Raw genomic sequence first — 24109 nt, forward strand, 5'->3', positions numbered from 1 at the left:
TAGCTAATGTAGGAGAAGCACCCTTCGCTCTCACGAGCCCGCCCCGTTTAGGTAGCGCAAAAAGGACTGCAGGATCACATGCTCGTCGAGGTGTTGGTGTCCGAAGGAGTAGCGTGGGAAGTGGAGCAGCAAGGACGGCTAAACTAGGATCCCGTTTCGAGAGTAATTATATGTATGGCCTCGGGTTATTTATTTATTAACAATAAAAAGTTTGGTCAATATGAAAGTAGCAATGACCATTTTTCACGTTGACAGGCTGAAAATTCTATATACTACTTAAGTGGCGAATATCTCCTATTTGCTATTGAGAGTTATAAAACTCTCTGGTCGTGATCCCACTACAATAGTTCCAGATCATTGAGGAGATTGATAATCCCACACGTACAGGTCGAAGATGCCTAAATTAATCGCAAGGAATATGAAACGTGGAAGATTTTAATCCAGTTCTGTAGTTTTATAATTTTACCATACAAGTTTACCCGCAGTATGCATGGAAATTAGCACAGCAAATGCAAAATGCGCCGCTTCACAGCGATGATGCATATCGAGGCAACCATAATAGTCCCGGCTAAATGCTGCATCCACTGCATGCATCAAGACCACTATAATAGTCCCGGCTAAATGTTGCATCCACTGCATGCATCAAGACCAATATATAAGAGACCCGGCTAAATGCTATTTTCTTGAGTGCAACTCCGTCTCCCAGCGACCGCTGTGTTGGCAATGGTTCCCCCAATCGTTTTCACTTTCAATAATGATGGTACATTTTTATCGTTGCTCTAACATATAATAAAAGATAATGGCTGACTTTACACGGTCCTATTCGACAAACAAGTTCTTCTGCAACTTTTTCCCTCAGCTTTGGTCTGCACCGTAGCGGTGACACAATTTATTTTTTTTTTGTTACTGTTCTATTTACATGTGTATCGCATCGTGCATTCTGAGTAAATTTTTACGATTAGCTTAATGGAGCCGCACCTCTAAATTACATCGCAGTATGTGATAGAATCCAACCTATTCAGTTTTATCTCACTTTTCGAATAAATTAAATGCAATAAATACGAAATCAGAGTTCAGTCATGAAAGTGTTGAGTCGAAATTTCTCTCAAATATAAAACCTTAATAGACTATAATAAAATAAAATAAAATAAATAAAATATCAGAATTTTCTTGCAGATGCCCGTGGGCGTCAGCCCCGGATGTGCGATCATGAAAGTAATAAACGATCAAATGTAAGCTGTAAATACACATTAATTATTTCGACACACATCGGTATTATAATACGTGCATATATATAATCATGTTGGTCAGTTCGGATAAATTACTGAAAATTAGCGACTTGCAGGTAACTAAAATGTTGAAATCTTATTGTTGAAAGTTTGAAAGTTGCATCTGTGCAATGATAAGAAGTCTTCACAAAGTATTAGTCGAATATAATACCCTGTATAAAGAATATGGCTCTTTGTTCGGGGGATTGTTCAGAATGAAAACTCGTTGTGGATTGTAACGGTTTCTGAAAACAAAGAAAGAACAATTTGAACCCAAGTTGAGATTATTCGAAATTATAAACAATATAGAGAAAATAATCGAGGTTAACAAGCAATAAAATGATCATAACATAAGTAAATGATAACGTACCAAATTGCTGAACAATCTAGGGCAAGTTTGGATAAAACTTAATTTTGCCTGAGCTCATAAACTCTGGTCCTACCAAAAAGGTGCCAACCTTATGTACACGGGAGAAGTATGTTCAGTAAAAAATTCTTTACACCCTGTATTGAAGTATTATACGTTTACAGTATTAACATATTGGGAAAATTTTAATACAATATCCATCGTTTTATGGGCAATAATTATAGGACGAACGAATTAGATCTCAACGCCAACGATAATTTATTTCTAGGAACAGAGACCGATGGAGGACTTGAAAATCTCTGACGCGTTCTGTTAAGAATGCCCTTAAGAATACCCTTTACGTGCTCTTTAAAATGCGGCCAAATTACAAGCAGGAAATCATATAGTAGGACATCATTTCGACTGCATTATATGGAGCGGCACAGAGCATAAATCTATGGGTCTAGACACGCCAAAGTTCGATTTCGTCCCTGAGTACGTGTTCTACTCGGACCAGCTGGCTTCTTTTTCTCGCTTCATAGCTGAAAAGAACATGCAACGCTTGGCTCGTCTTGTACACTTTTCAATAAGATTGTGCTAGAAGAATGAATAAAAAGTGGTTTGCCTTCCTAAGGCACTCGAGCTTTGAAAATTAGAAAGCTTCTCTGCTACCTGTTGTACCTGTGAACTGTTGTATCGAGCAAGGGTTCAACACTGAGACGGATTGCAGTCAGTATCAACAGATAGCTAGCGAGAAATTCTCAAATCAACAAACAAGTTCAATGGTAGAAGAGCTATAGAGAGAGTGATTACTTTGGGAATATACATAATTGGTCTATCATGAGAACACGACAAATTAAAGTCAACCGTCTTCCGGCAACGCACTCTTTTACATTCACATATGAGACTATAATATTTTAAAACATCTAACGATCTTAATCGGGAAATTTAAGATCAATTTTATACGTATTGGGTTCATATTGAAAACTCAGACATCGCAGTCATGTTTCGTAGGTCAAGTTTCAGGCTTTCAGTGTGCTTCACCATATTTAAGTATTTTATGATAAGCAAGTCAAGTATTGTAGTCGGACTGTAGAGCAATTCTTGCTTCGCAATTAATGAGAATATGCTTCCTCATCGTTAAGTATTTAGTGATGAGACTGTCAGGCTGTGTAGTAGGACTTTAAAGCTTCATGCTTCTCATTTAGCATTTGCTTTACAATCATTAGGCATTCGATGATTAGCAAGTCAGGCATTGCAGTTAGGTAGTAAACCTTCATGCTTCTCACTTAGCATTTGCTTACAATCAATAGTACATTTAATGATCAGCAAGTCAGGCATTACAGTTAGGTAGTAAAGCTTCATGCTTCACACTTTTCATTTGCTTTACAATCATCAGGTAATTGATGACAAGCAAATCAGGCATTGTAGTCAGGTAGTAAAGCTTCATGCTTCTCCCCACAGCTCCCGCAAACACCGAGGTAAGCAAGCCGGCGTGCTCGGTATAGCCACATAAATCTCTGAGGAGAAAGCTACGTTCGTGGCTCGCGAACCGGTAGAGAAAAATAATTATTGATCAACTCTGCCGACTATGATAGGCTAAATTACGAGAGAATTCATCCTTCACTTGAGAGAACATGCAGGAAAATTATATTAGAAACAATAGTAATTATATAACGTTAAAAATTATTATAGTTATTCGTAGATTTTGAAGGTATTTTCCGCGTAGGAAAGGTCCTCCTGCTAGCTTGGCTCATTTTTGGTGATGAGGTTCCATGTAATTAAATGGTTCTGTGATTAAAATTCAAGTACAGTAAAAGGCACGTATCCAATTTAAATAGATTAATATATAGCAGGTATAATGGCGTCTTGAAGATACTTCAAGTTTATATCGGTCAAAATCGTGTTTTTCTGTAACTTGGTGGCCTACAACAAAACCTCCATGAAGGCAAATATATCAGCCTGGATACACCCTCTCTCCGGATCTTTCTGTACGAAAGAAGACCTATTACGAACCACCTCAGAACCCTTCAGCAATATGTACGAATACTATGGCTGATTTACTGTCACATTTTGAGTCATTTCAAAATCTGTAATTGTAACATCAAATATAAGCGATCAATTTAAAATGTGAAAATAATTTTTTATTAATCCACGCTGTAGAGAGAAATTCATTGGTTAAATTAATAGAGCATTCGGAAAATATCCTTTAAATTGAAACGATTTAATCGGTGCCTATGTGTGCCGTTCATTATACAAGTCATCGATGTCCAAAGCGTGATCGAAACCCTAGGTGAAATACAATAGACTTCTTTTCAAATGAACTCATCCGCAAAGGAAATTTCAAACCCAAAGCTATTTGTGCATCGAATAAGCGTGACTCGAGCCAGACACTCGCTTGCTCTCTGCAGCAGAACTCATTTTTCTCAGCGTAAAATCGTTCAAGTGCTGCAGAAAGCGGCCTATATTGCCTCCTTAAGAACGCTTGCTTGCCGTCCACCCGGACCTACATCGGACTCCATACGTTCATGATCTTCTCAATGTTACTAAAGTCGTATAATGATAATGTGTATGAAAATGTGGTGGTTAGTAAAATAAATTGGGCAAAATAAAATGTGGAGCCCTGAACCCGATTATTGCGAGATCTTCTACTGTAATTTGGTGTTAAATTTGTTATTTGGTGAAGACTTGGATTGCATGGTTTTTTATAGTTGCATAACGTTTTCTATAGCTCTTGTCTGAAAGCGATAATTTGTCGAATCTATGAAGAAACTAATCGTTTTTTTTAATTATATCAATGAAGGTTGTATTAACAAATTCAAGCAGATTTACCTCTCATAAATTTCCATGATAATAAAATTAATTGACAAAATGTTCACAAAATGTTATTTATAGAATATAGCGCTATTGAATGCGACTTGAACGTTTAACTCATACTGCACGAAAAACCCCATACATTTTAGTATGTTGCATCATAGCACATCATGTGATGATGTGATTTACGCCTTAATTTTGTTCCGAACCTATTTGATTGCTTCGCTTAAACTTCCGTGTGTCTCTACCTTACTTAATCAAGGGTGCTTGTAATTCTTGCTTGCATTTAAATTATCCCAACGTATAAAATTCTCGCTGTCCCCTCATGTTAGCATAAGACGATCCTTCCCAGATACCGGGGAACACGTTCACACCGAAGATCGATTACACAGGAACTTCACACAGATGAGATGTCGAGACTTCGCAGTAAGTCGTTTTCTACGCAAACTTTTACCTAACGCCCATGGCCTGTACTTTCGAAACTCGCTATGTGAACGTAAGTACTTACGCTCTATTTTCTTGTCTATGATTGGTGAATTTTGCTTGAAAGGCCGTCAATGATTGGCTGATGAACTTACTTTACGATCTCTGAACTTTTTAGCGTATTTCCTCATTATGGAAAAAATGCACTATTGTGCTCGCCATGTCCGTATGTCTGTCTGTCCGTCCGTCCGTCCGTGACCACAAGTTTTCGTCGACGAGAAAATGCACTCTCTGTCACTCACTGCAGTGAGTACTGAGTTATATTTTTTTGAAAGTGTAGTCCCATGTGTGGCCGACGGTTGCTCTGCTATGTGCCTCACGTGATGCGCCGCAGTGAGGCTGTGGCCTGGGATTCGCAACTTTCCCTTGCGGTATCCACGCATCGCACGCCCGGTCATTCATCCGCGAGATGTCATCAGGACTTCAAAGTTTCACTCTCATCCAAATTAGGACTTGGTCACATCCGTTCAAGTTAATAACGCTTGAAATTTTGCCAACACGTAATAGTTTGATTCGAGCTGAAGTGCGAATTACATCATATGCCTTATCTCAAAGATAATTAATGATCGTGTATAAACTATTTGAATATCGGGTATTAGATCAAACTTGTGCAGAAACGCCGGAGTCAGTCTGAATCCAAATTTTTCTAAGTGGCAATAGAGCTTAGTTAGACCCAAAGCGCAGATTAAATTAATCAGTAAATAATTAGCATATCTTAGATATACAATAAGGATCAATCCTTATGAAAAAACTTCCTTTACGAGCCAGAAGTTACCGCTTGATCGAAATTGCATTGTATTACACAATGATTGCCCAATATCCATGCTATCCTATCATCTCACCTACGTTATGATTACAACTGATAAATTTCTTCATTCCCAAAAGGTTGGAAATTCGAAATTTATTCCTTCAGAAATCACGGTTGAAAAATTCTCCCAATCCACTTATGGCTCTAAAATATTCTCATAAGAGGACAAAAGTCAATTACAAATATAACACATTGAAAATAATATCTAAGACTAAAATTACAGGGTAACACTACCATTCAAATCAGAGATGCCTCATCACTTGATTAAATATTCACATAAAGACATGGAAACTTTCTGAAACGAACAACTTATCTGCTTCGTTTTCGTTAACGAATAAGCCTGGCCTCCTAAGTGTTTTAAGGCCAGGCTTGTTAAGTGTTTTCGTTAACGAATTGAACCAAATACGCTGAGACCCGACCAACTTAAAGCCGTTTTAACATTCTGAAACGAAAGAACTCCTTGATGATTTATTGCACACTGCTAAGTTAAATAATTTCTGATTGATTTTTCATGGAAGAATATTATCAACTTAGCATTGATTTTGATGTTATCGTAATCAAAAAAATGCATGTCTGTTTTCGTTCATACTAAGTTTTTAAAAGAGAAGGTCAGTTCAATTTCAACTTTATATTCGACAAAAATAACTTTTACGGGCGATTAAAAACTGCAATATTTGGTTATCTTTCGTTACAGTTGCTCCTCACTCTCACTTCATGAAATTGTTTAGTTTACGTTGATTTATACGAGTGACCCTATTTTTCAAAAGAATCTCACACATTTCATTACCCGCTGGAATGCACGCAGTTTTTGAGCACACGCTTTACACGAACCTCACATGATTTAGGTCACATTTCTTGTGGTGTACTTGAGTTAAGAAGCATTTTGTGAACCCAACTTCCTCATGCGACCAACACCACAAGTTCCTGCCTGGGCCGCTACAATGCAGTTATGAACCTCGGTGCGGTAGAGACCTTCAGCGTATGCTAGTGACTTGTTTCAGCAGAGTCAGTTGAGCAAACAAACTCCTTCAAACGTAAGCTAGTGAGTCAGTTCAGCAGAGTCAGTTGAGCAAACAAACACCTTTAGACGTAAGCTAGTGACTCAGTTCAGCAGAGTCAGTTGAGCAAACAAACACCATCAGACGTATGCTAGTGACTTGGTTCAGCAGAGTCAGTTGAGCAAACAAATACATTCAGACGTATGCTAGTGACTTGGTTCAGCAGAGTCAGTTGAGCAAACCAACACCTTCAGACGTAAGCTAGTGACTTGGTTCAGCAGAGTCAGTTGAGCGAACAAACACCTTCAGACGTAAGCTAGTGACTTGGTTCAGCAGAGTCAGTTGAGCAAACAAACACCTTCATACGTAAGCTAGTGACTTGGTTCAGCAGAGTCAGCTGAGCAAACAATGAGCAGCGGCTTTTAGCACGTCTTGACATGGGAGAATAGGCTGGCTCAAGGAAAGTTAATCACATTAGCAAACATGTTAATCCATCAAAAATGTTCTGCATATGGTAAAATTAAAAAAAAAATAATCCATTGTGCACGTAATTGTGCTCAAACTTTTTTATTCTCTCGTGCAGGTTCTATTGGTGACAAAACAATAAATTTTATAAATTTTTTTAACTGTATCGTAGATACAGTTTTTAATTTTCGACTTGCATTCATGAAAACTGATGTTCGTATCTATGTCATTTCGAAATTTCAATTTTAAGCGTTGATAAACCCTAATCGTGCTTTATATTGGAAATTTTGCCTATTAAATCATGTTAATGTATTAAAATATCTTATGAGATCCTACTTTTTGATCTAACAAAGCTAGCGAAAAACAGAGTTCGACTCCTTTCAAAACGAACTATAAATCGTAAACATATGTATCTGTCAGAGTTAGTGAGTGTATTTGAAGGTTATGGGGTGTAACCATGATATATACCGTTTCAGGATTTTACTTTGACCTGTAATTTCATTCGTGGTGGAGGATTGATAGTTCAAAGTAAAGAATTGATAAAAATGGAGGAACGTATTTGATAAAAGTAAAAATTTGATTTTTGCAACAGACAATAATATGTTTATTTTGGTAAATGCGAAGTAGTTTTTCAAGTTGGTGTTTGAGTAAGTCATCATTTAAACAAATTACATAAGCTTAATTATTACCAAAAGATCAATTAATACGAGTGTGTCCGGATTTGCGATAATAGCAGGTTACCAATGTCGCAAGATCCGACACCTCGCATGAATAACCAAGCTCGAGCAACGCCGTGGTAGTTGTTAATTGTTAATTGCGTGCATTTTCTACACTTCAATAAAACTTCCACCAATGAACCACTTCTTTCAAACTAAGCAAATATATCGTATGTGCAATTTTTATTGATGAAAAATAATAAAAGTTCTCAGTAAAGAGTGCGCTATACATTCAAATTAAGTTTCACACGTTGAGACAATCATCGTTATTTGGATTAAAAATTTCAAATAAAGCCAACATATACTCATATATGATATAGCTACACACAATAGCCAATTACATTCGATCAATTCCACTCACAATTGATTTTTTTTCCGCGCTGCCAGAAAACTGACGCGGCAGTTCAAAAAATTATCCGTATTTGAATTTGTGTTCATTGTTTTTATAAAATAGGTAATAATAATAGCGGTTTCAGCGTTTAGTAGGCCGTAGGCCTGTCGCCGAATCTTAACATCGCAGAACATTCACAGCATTTTGAGTTCTCTAACTCGCAACTCACTGCTACAATTCTGCTGTGCTTAACCTCCCGGCCTCCTTGCCGATTCTGAGTTCTGACCAGAAACTGGCGCACAGAGCTGGGATCGAACCCGCGCCTCTCTAGTCAGCAGAGCTGGGCAACGCTACTTGGAAATGTAGCGGCGCTACCGCTACCGCTACATGCTCTAAATGTAGCGGGCACTACCGCTACCGCTACACCCACTAGATTGTAACGGGCGCTACCGCTACAGTAAAATGTAGCGCGCTACATTAGCCGCTACAATGGCCAAAATGATTAAAAATCTCTAAATATTTATTGTTCTGCTATTGGGATTTACTCATTAACATTTAATGATAATAAAACATTTTTGAAACATACCAATGCAACTTTATCGCAATCAACCTAACCCATAGTGGCAAACCAGAGCATTTTTAGAATCAGTTCATTTTTAATTTCCTCATTTACTCAAGATTTAAACCAATTTCTTAAGTATGATAATGCTGGTATCCAGGATACTTTACTGGTCTACATATAGGACTCAAAAATGAACTTGAGGGAGAGTCTAAAAAACTCTCTGCTTTGCCACTATGACCTAAGTACCTAACCGAACTTGTATGGGTTACCCCATGGGTTAGAATACCGTTAGATACAGTAAATGTAAATAAAAGTTACAATTATTTTTATGTTTTACCTTCCCTACATATGGATGTGAACTTTATTCTACCAATCTAAGAAATTATCCACATATACATACCTATAAAAATCAGTCTTTTTTGTATATATATGTGGATTATTTCTGAGATTGGTAGATTAAAGTAGACATCCATGTAGGGAAGATGAAACATAAAAATAAATGTGTAAAAATAACTGTAAGCAAACTGAAAGATGAAAAAAAACCTGTAAGTGGTAACTGGTAACAACTTAGCAAGTAACAACTAACATGTTGACACTAGTAACAGGCTGAGGTTGACAACATTACACCGAAATCTTTCGTACAGTTTTATTCTGTAATTTATATTATGTATGTATCATACTTTTTAATAAATATGGCAACATTTTGTGATGTTTCATCGTTGCTGACGCGTAGTGAAGTGTTTTGAGAGTCATGTGAAGGCAACAGAACTTACGTAACGCATACGGTTTTTTTTTATAGTTTTTCATTTCTCGATGCGTCCTTAAAGTGTCGGATTATACCGCGTTTACCCTATACCAAAAGGCAAAATATAAGAGAAGCTAGCAATAGCATTAGCCATAGTGACATTGTCAGACATAGTGGCAAAGCAGAGTCTGCAGAGAGTTTTTTAGACTCTTCTTGCTGCACTACACTCAGCCTCTCAGGAACAGGATGATGTATGTTTTTGGGGAATTTTCCTGCGCATATTGAGTTTTTGGAAGTCAAAGGTTTGCACAAAATCATCTAAATATTTTCTCTTTGCACAGGTGCTGCCGCACTGCTGCGCAACCCTGGCCATCAATTCTACACTGCACAAGACAAGACAAGAGCAGTTTGTTAAGGAACAGACAAAACACTCAGTACAGTATGCCTTTAATTATCCCTCAATAATATATAATTTTTCTTGATATGTAAATTTGGCAAATGAAAAATCTAGAACTTTATTTTAGAAGAAATTTTCTTCAAATTCATGTAGCAACATTCCATCTGTTTACATTCCGTATGTTTAATAGCCACAGTTTGCTTCAACTTTGCAATTAGGCTAAACAAACCATATTCCAACACTTTGAGGATGCAGCAAGAAATGAATGGCTATAAAAAGATCACATCATCACCCACACTCAGGATGATGTATGTTTTCGGTGAATTTTCCCGCACATTTTCACTTTTTTTGAGCTATTGCTGTGCACAGTTGGAGCAATGTAATGAAAATTGATTATCTTCGCGCACGTGTTCGCGCAATCCCGGCCATCAACTCTACGTCGCGCTGCCGCGCACGAGCAGTTTGTGGAGGAACAGACGTAATACCGTCAACCGAGGCAACTCGGGACTGGCAGGGCAACTTGGGACGCACCTCCGACACGGCGTAAAAGTGTTATAGTAGCGAAACTAATTGGAATATTGCAAAACTAAATATAGTGGCGTAAACGTCAACATTTTTCCTATCTATGTAGTATAAAGGCAGTCGAAAAATACGACATTTACTAGCTTTGAAAAATTCCTGAAAAAAATGGTGAAAAACGCTGTTTTGAAAAGTTACTTCTGCTAAGGTGTGCAGCAAAAAAAATATTCACCGTATTAAAAAATTTTACTTACATAAAAGTTGCACCCAGGTGTCGGCTTGAAAACGTAATTGGCAGATTTTGCCTATCTCATTCCAAAAAAAAACTGTTTACATTTCGTATGTATAACAGCCGCAGTTTACGATTACCGTACGTTCCGTATCCGACAAGGCGGACAAGCGGAAGAGTCAGAAGTAACCCGGACATGTCTTACATTTTATTATTGTCAGTTCGACTCGCGTAGTCAATATACTTGCGTATATTGTCGACTAAAATAGTAGAACTATTTTGACTAAAATAGTAGAACTATTTTAGCTTTCTAAAGTACGGTGCACGGCGCATTTTTTTACCAGCATAGTACGGCGCACTGCGCAGGTCGTTAAAATGACAAAATAAATTCCCACGCACCTGGCACATCTTCCTGACCATGGATCATCACCATATGCGCAACTCAAGTTCTGATTGAGTGATTACTTTACATCACTCTCAAAACACCACACTACGAACTATGTGCCACGGTGCCAGCAATGATGAAACATCACAAATTGTTGCCATATTTATTTGAAAGCCTTTAGAATTCAAATCTACAAAATCAGTGAATTCCGACGCTGTGTTTGACTAAATTTGGCATATTGTAAGACAATTCTGACAACGCTTCAAAACTGTAAGTTGTAATTCTGACGCCCTGTGTTGGAATTCCGACACCCTGTGTGAGCTGTATCGGAATATGACACAGCTTGGAACCAGCTGTGTGTGTCTAATTCTGAGCTGTATCGGAATTAGTTTTTATGTGTCTAAAACCATCTCTCAACTTAATCATCTATTAATTTATTTACCACTTAAAATCAGCAAATACAACTTATACAAGTATACATAAAGGATTCCTAATATATTCAAAGACTTATTTAAAAGTCTCAAACCATAATATTCTTTTTACACAAACAGTTTATCACTATTTGGTAGAGCAAGGTCAACTATCATCTTTGACACGTTTTTTGATGTTCTCACTGGGTGACGTGGACTTTTGCTCTGAGGATCTTAACATTTCTTGCCAGACCTAGTGTTTTGCAGAAATGGGACTCAAAATTGAACTTTGGGAAGATTTAAAAAAACTCTATGCTCTGCCACTATGCTTGCACTATTACACCCAGAATGGAATCCTAAAAATGATGGTTCACATATTATTTTCAATCCACCTCTTCCACTTTTTTGGTCCAAAAATCTTACTTAAGATAGGATAAAATAGGAGGGATTAAAGTTGGACTTTGAATAATCAAGAATGAAGGTTACAACACTTTAAGATTAAAGATTTCAATTTGACTAAATAATAGTTCATTTGTAATTTGTCTGTAAGTCAAACACCACAAAATAACATTCATGAATTGATAACAAATCACCCCACCAAGAAGAGTTTAACATGATGCACATGGTGTGCACACCACAAAAGTGACTTGAGGGAATAAACTCACATTGCTGCTTATGTAATGATAGCTCATGCACAATGGAGCTATATCCAAATTCCAGTTGCCAATGCAGAAGAGAATTCCAATACACACTTGCCAACTATCTCATATTAAAAAGATTATTGGTAAATTTAATCCTGAGTGTTGATTGTTTAATTATAAACTAAGTGAGCAGAGCCAATACGAGAAGCCTTGCTCTCATATGTCACTCATATTTAGGCATTACTGGCGATCTCATTGTTTGATGTAGTAATGAACTGGAATGTATGTTGCAGTGTTAGAGCCTTTAATATACTGCATATTCAGTTTAAGTTATTGTTATTTCACTTATTTGCATAATTTCTGATGAAAGTTTGAAATATATTTGGGCCTTTACACCAAGAAATGAATTTTTTCTTACCAGCTGTAGCTATGGAAATGTGTGCCAAAGATAAAGCCGTCAAACCGACCTGAGTGATGGGTAGCCCCAAAAGTGTTGCATTGTTCTGCCTCAGTACGGTACCACTGATTGGTCAATATAACCTTGGCAAACTTTGAACATTAACATTGCAAATACACTCATGAGACTATGGTAAATATTTCTCAAATTTACAATGCCATATATTTTCATCATTAGCTGTCATGCTTCAGCAAGAAATCCATTGAATTTATGTTGCTGTATGAAAATTTCAATAGTTTTCTTGACCTATTAAAAAGCAAATTTGATACCAAGATCTTCAAAGGCATTAAATTTCATTGTAATTTGTTGCCAAATTTATTTAGGAATTCTGACATTTTGTCTCCTGTACTTGAGAGACTTTGTGGTTACTGTTTGTAAGTTAATGCTTAATTTTTCTTACTCTGACAGTTTTTTTCATCATTATTGATTTCTGAGCCCTGCTTATAGGCTTATGCTCATTATATATATACACAAAATATGTTTGTACTTTAAGGGACTGGTTTGAGGTTACTGTTGGATGTAAATTAATTCAAAATTTGTTTTGGTTTCTTGATTCAACTTGCATAAAATGGATATCTCTTCAAGAAAACGTTTGATGCCAACTGAGAAGCAAGTGCAAGAAGCTTTAGCTGAAGAAATCAGAAAGCAGAGAGTCTCCCGAATCCAGCAGGTTGGTATGATGAAAAAGTTATTAGAGGACTTTTTCTGTGAACAAACTATTATTCATTGTGTAATTTTACTTTTAGAGTGTGATTAAGAGCCATACACAAAGGCAGACCTGTTTAATCCAGCAGGTTAACTGACACAAAGGCTGGCAATGGAATTAATGGCAATTAACATGCATCTAGCAGGGCTTCCAAATTGGGCCAAACAGAGAAGTGATGTGACCTGCATTACTTAGTCAGGGCTCCTAAACATGCCTGAATTTTGATCTGTTAGATCAGAGGAAATAAAATAAAAATTTATATTGTAAATTGTAATTAATTTGATTTTAACCCTATGAAGAATCTAATCTGCTTTTATGCTCTACCACTCTCCTAGAAAACATCTGCCTGCATTATATATATACCTATGTATAATCTACATAGTCTTTCCTACATTGATATTGAACAAATTTCTTACATATTGAACAGATTTCTTATACCTAGTCCAACCAATTCATGAAACCTATCTTTTTTGTTTATTCGCACTATCTAATGACTACTCATTCATGCAGTTAGTGTATTCATGGTCAATATATATATTTGCAATAAATATTTATGAGAAATTATAACGTTTATAATTCCATTTTAAAGTACATGATTTTCAAATTTGCCTAAGTCAATACACACCAGTAAATGATAAATTTTTGTCAGAGGAAATGTAAAGGAAACCTCTTTCAGGAGCTGACTTTATTCTTGGTGCTGTTAAATATGAAATAATGTTGTTGTTCCATGTGACAATTGCCACCTGTGAAGGTGTTTAAACATTTAATTTTTCCAGGTACGTCAGCAAGCCAATGAGTTGACAGCATCGCATCGTCAGGCTGTGGAGCAAGCAAGACAAGAAGAAATATCACGTCTGAGGCAAGATGTCATAAAGCAGTGGCAGCAACAACAAAACGAAAAGCTTTTGATACTGCAAAAAGAGCTCGATGAGGCCATTAACAGCATTGGAGAAGCACATCGAGCTGCACAGGAAAAGGCATGTTTAAATTTTTAAAATTAAGTCAGAAAAATGATTGTTTAATGCTCTCAAACTCGGAAAATTTCATGAGGCACTTAATTTTGCTGAGGACTTGAGATGAATGTTGCCTGTTAATTTTGCAGAAATATTTGAAAAAGCTCAAAATTTCAGCTTAAATGTTGTCCTTTTCAAAATGAATTTATTTGCTTTAGATGTGAAATTTAGTCAATTAAATGAAATTCAGAAGTTTAAATTTATAATGGATCTGAAATTAAATCCATTGAATAATTTTATGTAACACTTTAGCTACAGAGATATCAACTGTTTTCAATCCTATTTGTATCTTTAGCCATGGTAACTTGTGCTAATATTAGTAGATTTTAAGGAAAGTAATTGTCATTATTAATTGAATTTCTTACCAATATTTCATTTGAGTTTGATGTATGGCATGCATATCAATATTGATATACGGCATGCATGTCAACATTTTTAGAGAAATAGGGGAATATAGGTATATTCAAGTCTTGCAAATCATTAGATGATGATAACCGTACTTATTTGCCAACACACTCCACTTGAAAATATTTTAATGTGCCCAACCTTGTTCTCTTGCACACTGATTGTGATAAAAAAAACGATCAAACTCTCTGCATCATTCTACATTTATTTACCCTAGGTTTTAAACCTGCACAAAGTGGTTCAGTGTAAATTGTTCCAGGTTTAAGGTTTAACTAAATTCTTGTGGTTCAAGATTTTTTTGCTTATAAGGAAAGTCAGTTCTGGTCAAAAGGTGTCATGATGATAACAGAAATATAGATTTGGCTAAGAAATGAGCTTGGGTTATATTCGCCATGTACAGTAATTTACTAGTTCATCTGATTTTCGGTTGGGAAATGAACAAATGTAAAAATTAGGCTTATTCTACAGTTGGTACTCTAGAACCAATCATGCCTAATCTGGCGCGAATTTAATATGAGCACAAATACAAATTTACTTGCACTAGATGAGGTCAATAACAGAATGTGTATGTGGTGACCTTTGTGATATGTAGTGGTATATAACTGTTATGTGTAGCGAGCGCTTTAATGTACGGTATTCTGGCACAATTATTATCTCGCAGTGTTGCAGGTGGTAGCTGCTGAAGCAGAGGCTGCACACCGGCAGCTACTCCAGCAGCGCGCAGAGGCCCGTGGAGTGAAGGCCCTGCAGGCAGAGCGGTGTCGGCGACAGCAGCTACAGGATGAGCATCAGAAACAAGCCAGGCTCCGTACACAGGTGGACCACTCATCTTTTGTGGGATGTACTACCGCAATAATTCAGTGGGATATTAAAGTACAACAAATTTGTGGTATGTTACTTTATATTCTTCTGAGTTTGATGTCACAGAATTGATCAAGCTCTCAAACTCCAATTCGTTTGTTTCTCATACTTGGATTAGCGTGTTTCTCATACTTGCATTAGCGTGTTTCTCATACTTGGATTAGCGTGTTTTTCATACTTGCATTAGTGTGTTTCTCATACTTGCATTAGTGTGTTTCTCATACTTGCATTAGCGTGTTTCTCATACTTGGATTAGCGTGTTTCTCATACTTGCATTAGCGTGTTTCTCATACTTGCATTAGCGTGTTTTTCATACTTGCATTAGTGTGTTTCTCATACTTGCATTAGACACTGAATAACGCATGAATAAAATCATAGCACTGCATTATCAAGCACTGAATAACGCATGAATAAAATCATGGCACTGCATTATGAGACACTGAATAACGCATGAATAAAATCATGGCACTGCATTATGAGACACTGAATAACGCATGAATAAAATCATATCACTGCATTATCAGGCAGTGAATAACGCATGAATAATCATGGCACTGCATTATGAGACACTGAATAATTTGTTCGTGGGCAGGTGAAGGCGGCCGAACAGCAGCGAGCCCTGCGGGTGGCACGGCTGCCTCTCCCTCCATCTCTTCAGCCACCGCCACCAAGGTAACGAGTTGCTTCTTAGTTTTTTTATGTACATTTGGTTCTGGAGGAAACATTTCTTATTTCTGAAATATTCCAGAAACGCACGTTGTTCTCAATTGATTATCAACAACTTGTGGTTACCAGAAAAGACTTGGAGTTGTGTTCCCAGAAAAGCGCTTGAAGCATTTAAGGCAATCTGAACAATTTTGTATTAATTTTGTATTGTGTTCATGCATTGAACAAGAAGTACAAAATATCCAACTTATAAGAAATGTTTATGCAATTACTGTACGCACATCGAATTTGAAGTAAAAATACCATTAAATTTTCGAACTGATATTTGAGAAATAGATTTTCTCTCATTATTTCTTTTACCTTTTACTTCATTTGTTGTCTATTCTATTGTATAGATATTTTGATTGATTTTATTCTATTAAGTCAAAATTCCTGACACAAGATTCTGTCAAGTCGGTATTTCTACCGAAGTATTGAGGCACAATTCCTGACAAAAGATTCTTTCTTTCAAGTCGGTATTTGTACCGAGGTATTGCGGCACAATGTCTGATGTGTGTATTATGTACATTACTGACATGTGTATTATGTACAGAGTTGCAGCGCCAGAGCCCCCGCCAGTGCTGGTGCAGGAGGCAGGCACGCTCGTCATGTCGCACTACCGCCCCAAGCAGCCGCTCGTCTCACGCCATGCCTGCGTCAGTTGGTGACCGCGACCTGTAACGAACCACTGAATACTTAAAATTATTAACTTATAACAGTATAATTGAATACTAGACTTACAACAGTATTTCTGTTGAGCTTGACTCCTAACATGATATTTGTTCTATCTGACTTAAAATAGATTAGTTTGGTTAGTGATAGCATACATCGGGATACTTGCATACACTTGAATGTTTTAGCCTTTATGCAGTCTAAACTGGCGGTGTTGCTATTAGTTACTACGTATATCATGACGTACGTACTGTTGGCCCAACCTTTCATCACTTGTTGATAAATATGTAGTCACTTGCTCCATAGCCATTAGTACTCGTGAATTTTGTCTACATTTGTTTTGTCACTTTCCCTCGTAATCCCCCTGAAGATGGGAGTTTCATTTTTAATGTCTGAGGAGACTCGAATTATGTTTTGGTTGTCATGTTATGAGTACGGTAGTTGTGCAAACTTTTTTGAAGTCTTTTTCAGTTATTATTTTCCACTGAAATGTCCTGAATACAATGAATGTTAACAGGTTCCTACCGAAGAGGACAACGCGTGGGCGCGTGCTCAAGCTGAACGTGAGCGTGTGGAGCAACAGAGGGAAGAGAAGCAACGCGAAGAAGCAGAGAAAGAGAGAAGAGTTGCAGAGCGAGGGCGGCTTGCAGAGGAGAAGCAGAAGCTGATCGAGATGAGGGAGCGTCTCACCAGACTCATGAACCGTGATGATCTCCATGCTTTCTACAGGGGAGAAGATGTAAGCAACACAAGCTTTAGCGTTGCTAAAGCTTGTGCATGCAGTGCGCACTTGCCTTTCTGGAGCACTCGCTACCATAACAGAAATATTTTGATGTACATTGATTGAAAAGCGGTGTGTAGTGATGAACTCTTGAATAAGCATTGGAAAAATTTTGAAACGTAACATTATAGGAAAATTTGGGGATAATTTGAATTTACAGAAAAGTAAAAGTAATCAATAGTTTCTGGTAAACAAGATTTGTGTTTAAGCCGATGCCATTAACTTTAATTGTCTCATAGCCGTATCGTTTTTGAGATGCATTTAGCTTTGCCCACTATTAACTCTTGTTTTGATAGCAAAATCCAGGCGCGTTTTCAGATCCCACCCATGTTATCATGCGAATATTTGTATCATGTATGCACGAGCAATATAAGGATATTTTTCTCCATCAGGTTATTTGCATCTTGAGTGAAGAATTCCACACGAACAATCGACGCGAACATGAGTCAATTTCCCAGGACAGGCATCTAATATCGTCTGAGCAACAAGCGCCCAGTGCAGCCTCTTCTGGGCCCCAGATGTGCGATATCACTCATATGAACTCAAGGGGAGTTAGTGACGTGGAAAGTGCCACTGGCATCAGTGGCATGGAAAGCGCTAGTGGCATCAGTGGCATGGAAAGTGTCAGTGGTATCAGTGGTATGGAAAGTGCCAATGGAATCAGTGGCATGGAAAGCGCTGGTGGCATCAGTGGCATGGAAAGCGCTGGTGGCATCAATGGGATCATTGTCCCAGAAAACGCCGGCGTCATAAATGGCACAGAAAGCTCAGATTATTCTGGTGGGACCAGACACACGGGAGGCTCCAGTAGTGAAAATAATAACAACGTTGACAACGTCTGTGAGGGTGACAGAGATGGATCGAAGGCTGCAACAACTACAAGCGCCACTGCAGGGACTGAAGTGACATCGAATGCTGCAGTCGGCTCATACGAAGGTAAATTGGCTGAGCTATACCGATTTAACTGTTTTGCAAGCATTTAATTTTCCAAAATTATCAAGTTATTCTAAAATCGTAGTGATTGTTAAGGATTATGTGCTGTAAGTTCGGAAACAACAGAGAATTCAAAACTAAATATTTTATCAAGATATTTACTGTGAATTTTGTGAAATTAGTTGGGGCTGGGGCTCCTTAATTATGGTACGCGCACCGCTATTGGTCACAAGCCTACTTCCCAAAAAGGATACCTGTACGTTGCTAGTGAGCGCAAAATGACCTGCACTGATGGTTGCCGCCAGCTACAACAACTTTAAAATGTTCTCTGCTGCGTACAAACGTCCTCAGGTTGCTACACTCACTAGTTTACATATAATTTAAATTGGAAGTTACCTATCTTCCCGGAGAGTGACATACGACGGTAGGAGGTCAAGAGGTACCTATAAGAAAACTTTTGGGGTCATGAGCAAAATCAAGTTCGCTTTTTTTCACGAAAGTGTTCAGTAGTGAAAGAAAGATAAAATGCATGCGATTTGTAAGAGATTCCTGACGCCCTTACTTGATAACAGCGACCCGCCTTTGAATTCCGAGACTCAAATTAGCGCATTAAGGAAAGTTGAATGCTCACAATGCTGCTATTGTTGGCTAATATGTTGTATTATTAATAAGCGGCGCTACCTGATTGTAGGCAGTAGCAGTATGGAACCTACACGTGCTGCGCGATCACAAAAAAGTTTGAGAGACCCTGAGTTGGGGAGTCAATTATTCCTACTAGCAAACGGTCGAATTTATTAGTTTCATGTTCCAAAATCCTATTCATGCCTTAGGCATTGAAATTTTCTCGCTTCGCTAACCTAAGTATAATTTATTAGGCTTCAAATAGAAATATTCTCCTCAAATATTGTTCAGCTGATCATGCCCATCTGTCTAAAACTCTAATTCTCAGATGGCGGTAGATCTGGCGACTTGCGGAGCCCTGAATTTGACGCAAAGGCAGCCCTGCAGCAAGCCGAAGATCTCATGGCTAGAGTGCGCGAGATGAAGTTGCAGCGAGACCTTATGATTGCTTGGCCACCTCGCAGCAACACCGCCACAAGTAGTGATGAATGTACTATCGACTCGTCTGGTTCTTGGAGAACAGTTGAAGACAGCCCCAGTGAGGGAGATCCTGTGAACACTCATCCTGCGAAGAAAAGCGCATTGAAGTTTACTGATCCTCGAATTAGAGCTGCTCGACAGCAAACCATCCAAAATTTACGCGAACCATCTTTGGATGAAACGAATAACGAGAAAACAAAGAAAAGTTTGGCCGATTCGAGTAGTTTCGATGAACAGTTTCGCGTTTTATTAAAATTTAATGAAGGCTGTGGGACCGTGAGTGACCTGACAACCACGCCTACCTCTGAACACGTTGATGATAATCTCGAAAAATCCTTACACTATATCGAAGAAATGAAAAATTCACTTGGTATAGAACATAGTGTTACCTTCGAGAACAGCGAGTCGACGCACTCGTCTTCACTTATGCAGGACCAAATATCCAGAAACTTGCAATTGCTCAAACGCAATCGGGAAAATATTGACAAGAAGCTTGGGGCTACCATGCGTGCTCGAAACACTCAAGCAAGGAAATTTCAGAATATCAGAAACAGGAAAAGAGGTGATAATGCGGAGCTTCCTCATCCCACTGAACTAAAGCCCGGTAGCTCGACGTCGGATTCCAGTGCTCGTGTACCGTTACATTTACCAGGGCCTTCGTCGAGTGGTATTCTTCGAACAGAACGTCCTCATCCAAACCCTTTTTCAGGCACTGGAACTTGCGGGTCACTTGCAAGTGTCGAAGACTCGCCACCAGTTTCAGAGCCTACCAGTGTATTGTCAGGGAGCGTGTGTTCCGTTACTACTCCGGCACGCATTTACACAGAGAAGCTTAAAAATGACGGTAGTGGTGCACGACCACTCAGGAAACGTGACAAGTTTGAACTACAGAAAAAAATCCTTCTGCATAATTATGTTAAACGTCTACTGGATACGCACCAATCCGACTTCGGTGCCTTATCTTCTACTTCAGTGGAAAGTTCAGGAATAGACTTGAGTTCAGTGAGAGTGCTTGCTCGGCTTGCAGGAAGAAACGTTATCGTTGACAGTCAAAGCAGTTCAAGTGACTCGCATGCCGGTGATCGAGGTATAGGAAGAGTTCCAATAACAGATGAGGCAGGTTCTCCTGCTCTTCCTCGAGAAGAAACCCATCATCTTGGGAGTGATTTCATAGATGAACTGGATCGCGTACCCTCGAGATTGAGCGACATAGAAGAGCTTTCTCGTAGGGACATTAGTGTCCAGGTACCGAGTGCTCGTTCTTCATTCCGTGGTCACAAGAATACTCGTAGCTTGGCAGTGCAATTTCCGTCTTCTGGCAGTCCCCTTTCTAGTGTGGCTGATCAGAGAGCTCATGTTCCTGGTTCTATCTCCACGTCAGGAACTCCGTCAATCCAGTTGTCTCAGGAATTGAAGAATATTCACGAGCAAGTTAATCACGACCATGTTTCTCTCCCGTCCTCAGTGGAACACATTTCTGGATCCCAGACACATGGCAATCTATTTTCTAATTCATCTGTGACTCTCCCTATTTTTCCATCGTCGTCCACTCCCACGATGGGTGTGGGAGGTGGTAAAATAGAAGGTGCAGTGTCCTCCAACGTTTCTCCTATCGTCGCGGACGATGCTATTTCAACCGTTGATCAAGTTTCATCAGATCAGCTTCATTTCGATAATTTAACAGATCGTCCGCAGTCATCATTTGGTGATGCAGGCTTCCAGCGTCAAGAAGCAACTCGGAATTACGATGATGATATCAAGCCTAGCACGAAATCCGATAACCCAACTGGCAGGTCGATACCTCCGGGTAGTCGGGACGTGTCTGCTGCGTCTAAGGATGTCCCAAATTGGAGGACGAGTTACGATTCCAAAGAATCATTTGACACCGACATGCTAAGTTCAAGTGCAATGGGCTCTGAAGAATTCAGTGAGTATAGCAGCGAAGAACTGCAAGTTAGGAAAGAGGTCATCGAGAAGAAAAAAGCAATTTATATGCGCCTTTTAGAGATTAACGAACTTAAGCGACAATACCTCAAGTTACAGCAAGAGAACGAACCTACTCGAAATGACGTTATTTCGGAAACTATGGAACATGCCGAAATTCGTACGAGAGAATACGAAAATTCAAAGTCTGACGAACCCAGCGCACGAACGAAATCGGGAGAATTAGTACAATTAGGGAGTCAAGCATCTGATCGTGACGATATGTTAACACAAAATAACCCGGTGTCTGTTGACTTATCTTCAGGTGCACAGTCAATTCCCAATGAACCTTCGTTTTTTAATGAACTACAAAATCGTCTGGAATGCCTTAACCTTGAACAAGAGCGATTACGTCAGTGTCTCCGTGAACACTATACGCATACGCGAAAAATTCCCAGTCAGAAAGACGAGGGAACTTCTTCCCAGAGCATTAAGGCTGTAAAAAGAACAGAATCGCATAAGAGTGACAATAGAAGAAGGGAGCCATACTATGAAATGAAGTCGAGTGCGTCAAGTACTTCGAAGCGTGACCAATCCGTCCATCCAGTGTCTCGTCGTGTACCAAATGTCAGTCCCGAGGAGTCTTCGCGTGAGTGGGCCACAACTGAGGACTCGCTAGAATTAGCTACGTTGAGTAAAGAAACTTCAGCAGAAAGTCACCAGCTACAACATTCCTCGCCGGCAAGGTTTGGATCTTGTTTGAAGGAGAAAGTTGCTGGGGAGTCGGTGTCTAATTTTACGTCAACTGAGATGTCCGAAGGTCTCATCTCATCCTCGTCAGCGTTTCATCATAGTCGGCTAATACCTGAACTGACACAAGCATCGTCCATGAGTAATGCCGCTGATGCGTCTATTGAAGAAGGTCTTTTATCAAACTCAAAACTATCGGCTTCTTGCGACTTCGATGATTCAAAGCTTGCTGTAAACAAATCGGCTCCTATTAATGAAAGTTCTAGGTCAGTTAATAACGAGTCTTTCAGAAAACTTATGGAAATTGTCGATCTTAGGAAATTGACTGGCTTAAGTAAGCATCCGCTGATTTCTAGAAACGAGTCTCCCGTTGCAGAAATTTCATCAAACATTACACCAGACCACACTGATGGGAGCGTCCCCTTGCTCGACCATGTCACCGAGAGCGCGTCGTCCGTGAATGAAACATCAGACATCGAGTGCTACGATGCGGACCAGTCGAGCCGAGCAACGAGCAGCGTTCACTCTGAGAATGACGCTGTGCCCGTTAGGTTACTGCTGCAGCAGAAGAGATTGGAGGAGTCGCTACGTTCCGCCAGTGCCTCTGCCGCCACCAGCGGTGCGGGTACAACACACTCGTCCAGTAGTGACGCTCTCGGGGCAGAGCTTACTTCGAGGTCAGCATTGCAGGCTCTTGTGGAAGGCGGCTCATCATCGTCGTCTGATTTAGAGGAACTTCTGAAGAAGTTTGGCTGGGCAAGAGGAATGCTAAACAAAATGAATAGGATTGATCTGGGATATTCTTCCTCTACTTCTGCTGATTCCTGACGAACTGTGTGGACTTTTTAATTTAGTAGAAAGTTCTGAAGTTAAAAGAATCGCCTGATAAGCATCACCACCGAAGTGTTTCTTAGAGGACAGTGTTCACAATTGTGCCTTAAAGAACTCAATGCAAAATCTCGTAAGTACTATTGAGTTATAAGATTGTAATCTGTGTTGACTCAGTCTGAGTGCAATTGTAAAATATCGTGGCTTTTGAGCAGAGCATAGTAATAATAATCGTTGATCATTAAGCTTGTGCATTCATTCTTCAAGTTAATAATTGTTTTCCTATAAAGTGCAGTCCATTTGCACGATGAACTTAGCTTTGCTATTAAAGTTAGGAATTGAAAATCTGCGAAGAAGTGGAGTCGCAGTGTTTGAAATATTTTGGAATCACCATAAATTCAGTTTTTAGCTCTTATTTTTTACTTCCTTCCAATTATTAGATTTATTAAATTTTTAGTTCTAAACCTCTGGAAATCTGCACAAAATTCTGACGACAAGCTGTACTTCAGTTCACTTCACTTTAGCCGTTCTTTAAACTTTTGGCGATCTCTATAGAATGTGTTCATCTCTGATAGAAATGTGTTCATCTCTGCAGTTGAGTGTAAGCTATCAACGCTGAACACATTTCAACCCTTCTCTTGAAACGCTTACCTTCACGTGCACTGGTCCTTGTTGCGATGAATCCGAGCGAATAATTTTTAAATACATAACATTCCTTCTCCTAACAGCAATCGAATGTTCAGAATTTTTTTTTAATTGAACCACATTGCTTGGTAACATTAGAATTGAGGCTAATGCCTCAAAACATTGCCCTCCATTGAGACTTTCTTATTACGGCGAGCACCCGAATGTTTGAG

The 24109-nt window shown here is 38.8% G+C and overlaps 1 protein-coding gene across 1 annotated transcript; it reads left to right on the forward strand.

Annotated features, from left to right (window-relative positions):
- The first annotated feature begins 12984 nt into the window (after positions 1–12984).
- On the forward strand, positions 12985–23493 carry LOC108682079. Its single transcript, XM_018171192.2, has 8 exons — positions 12985–13244; positions 14057–14257; positions 15368–15514; positions 16152–16231; positions 16818–16920; positions 17454–17675; positions 18110–18653; positions 19600–23493. Exons 1-8 carry the CDS (start codon positions 13143–13145, stop codon positions 23250–23252), a joined length of 5052 nt encoding a protein of 1683 aa, XP_018026681.1. The 5' UTR covers positions 12985–13142; the 3' UTR covers positions 23253–23493.
- The last annotated feature ends 616 nt before the right edge of the window (positions 23494–24109 follow it).

This window comes from Hyalella azteca, unplaced genomic scaffold (genome assembly GCF_000764305.2).
Source record: "Hyalella azteca isolate HAZT.00-mixed unplaced genomic scaffold, Hazt_2.0.2 contig6680, whole genome shotgun sequence".
NCBI lineage: Eukaryota > Metazoa > Arthropoda > Malacostraca > Amphipoda > Hyalellidae > Hyalella > Hyalella azteca.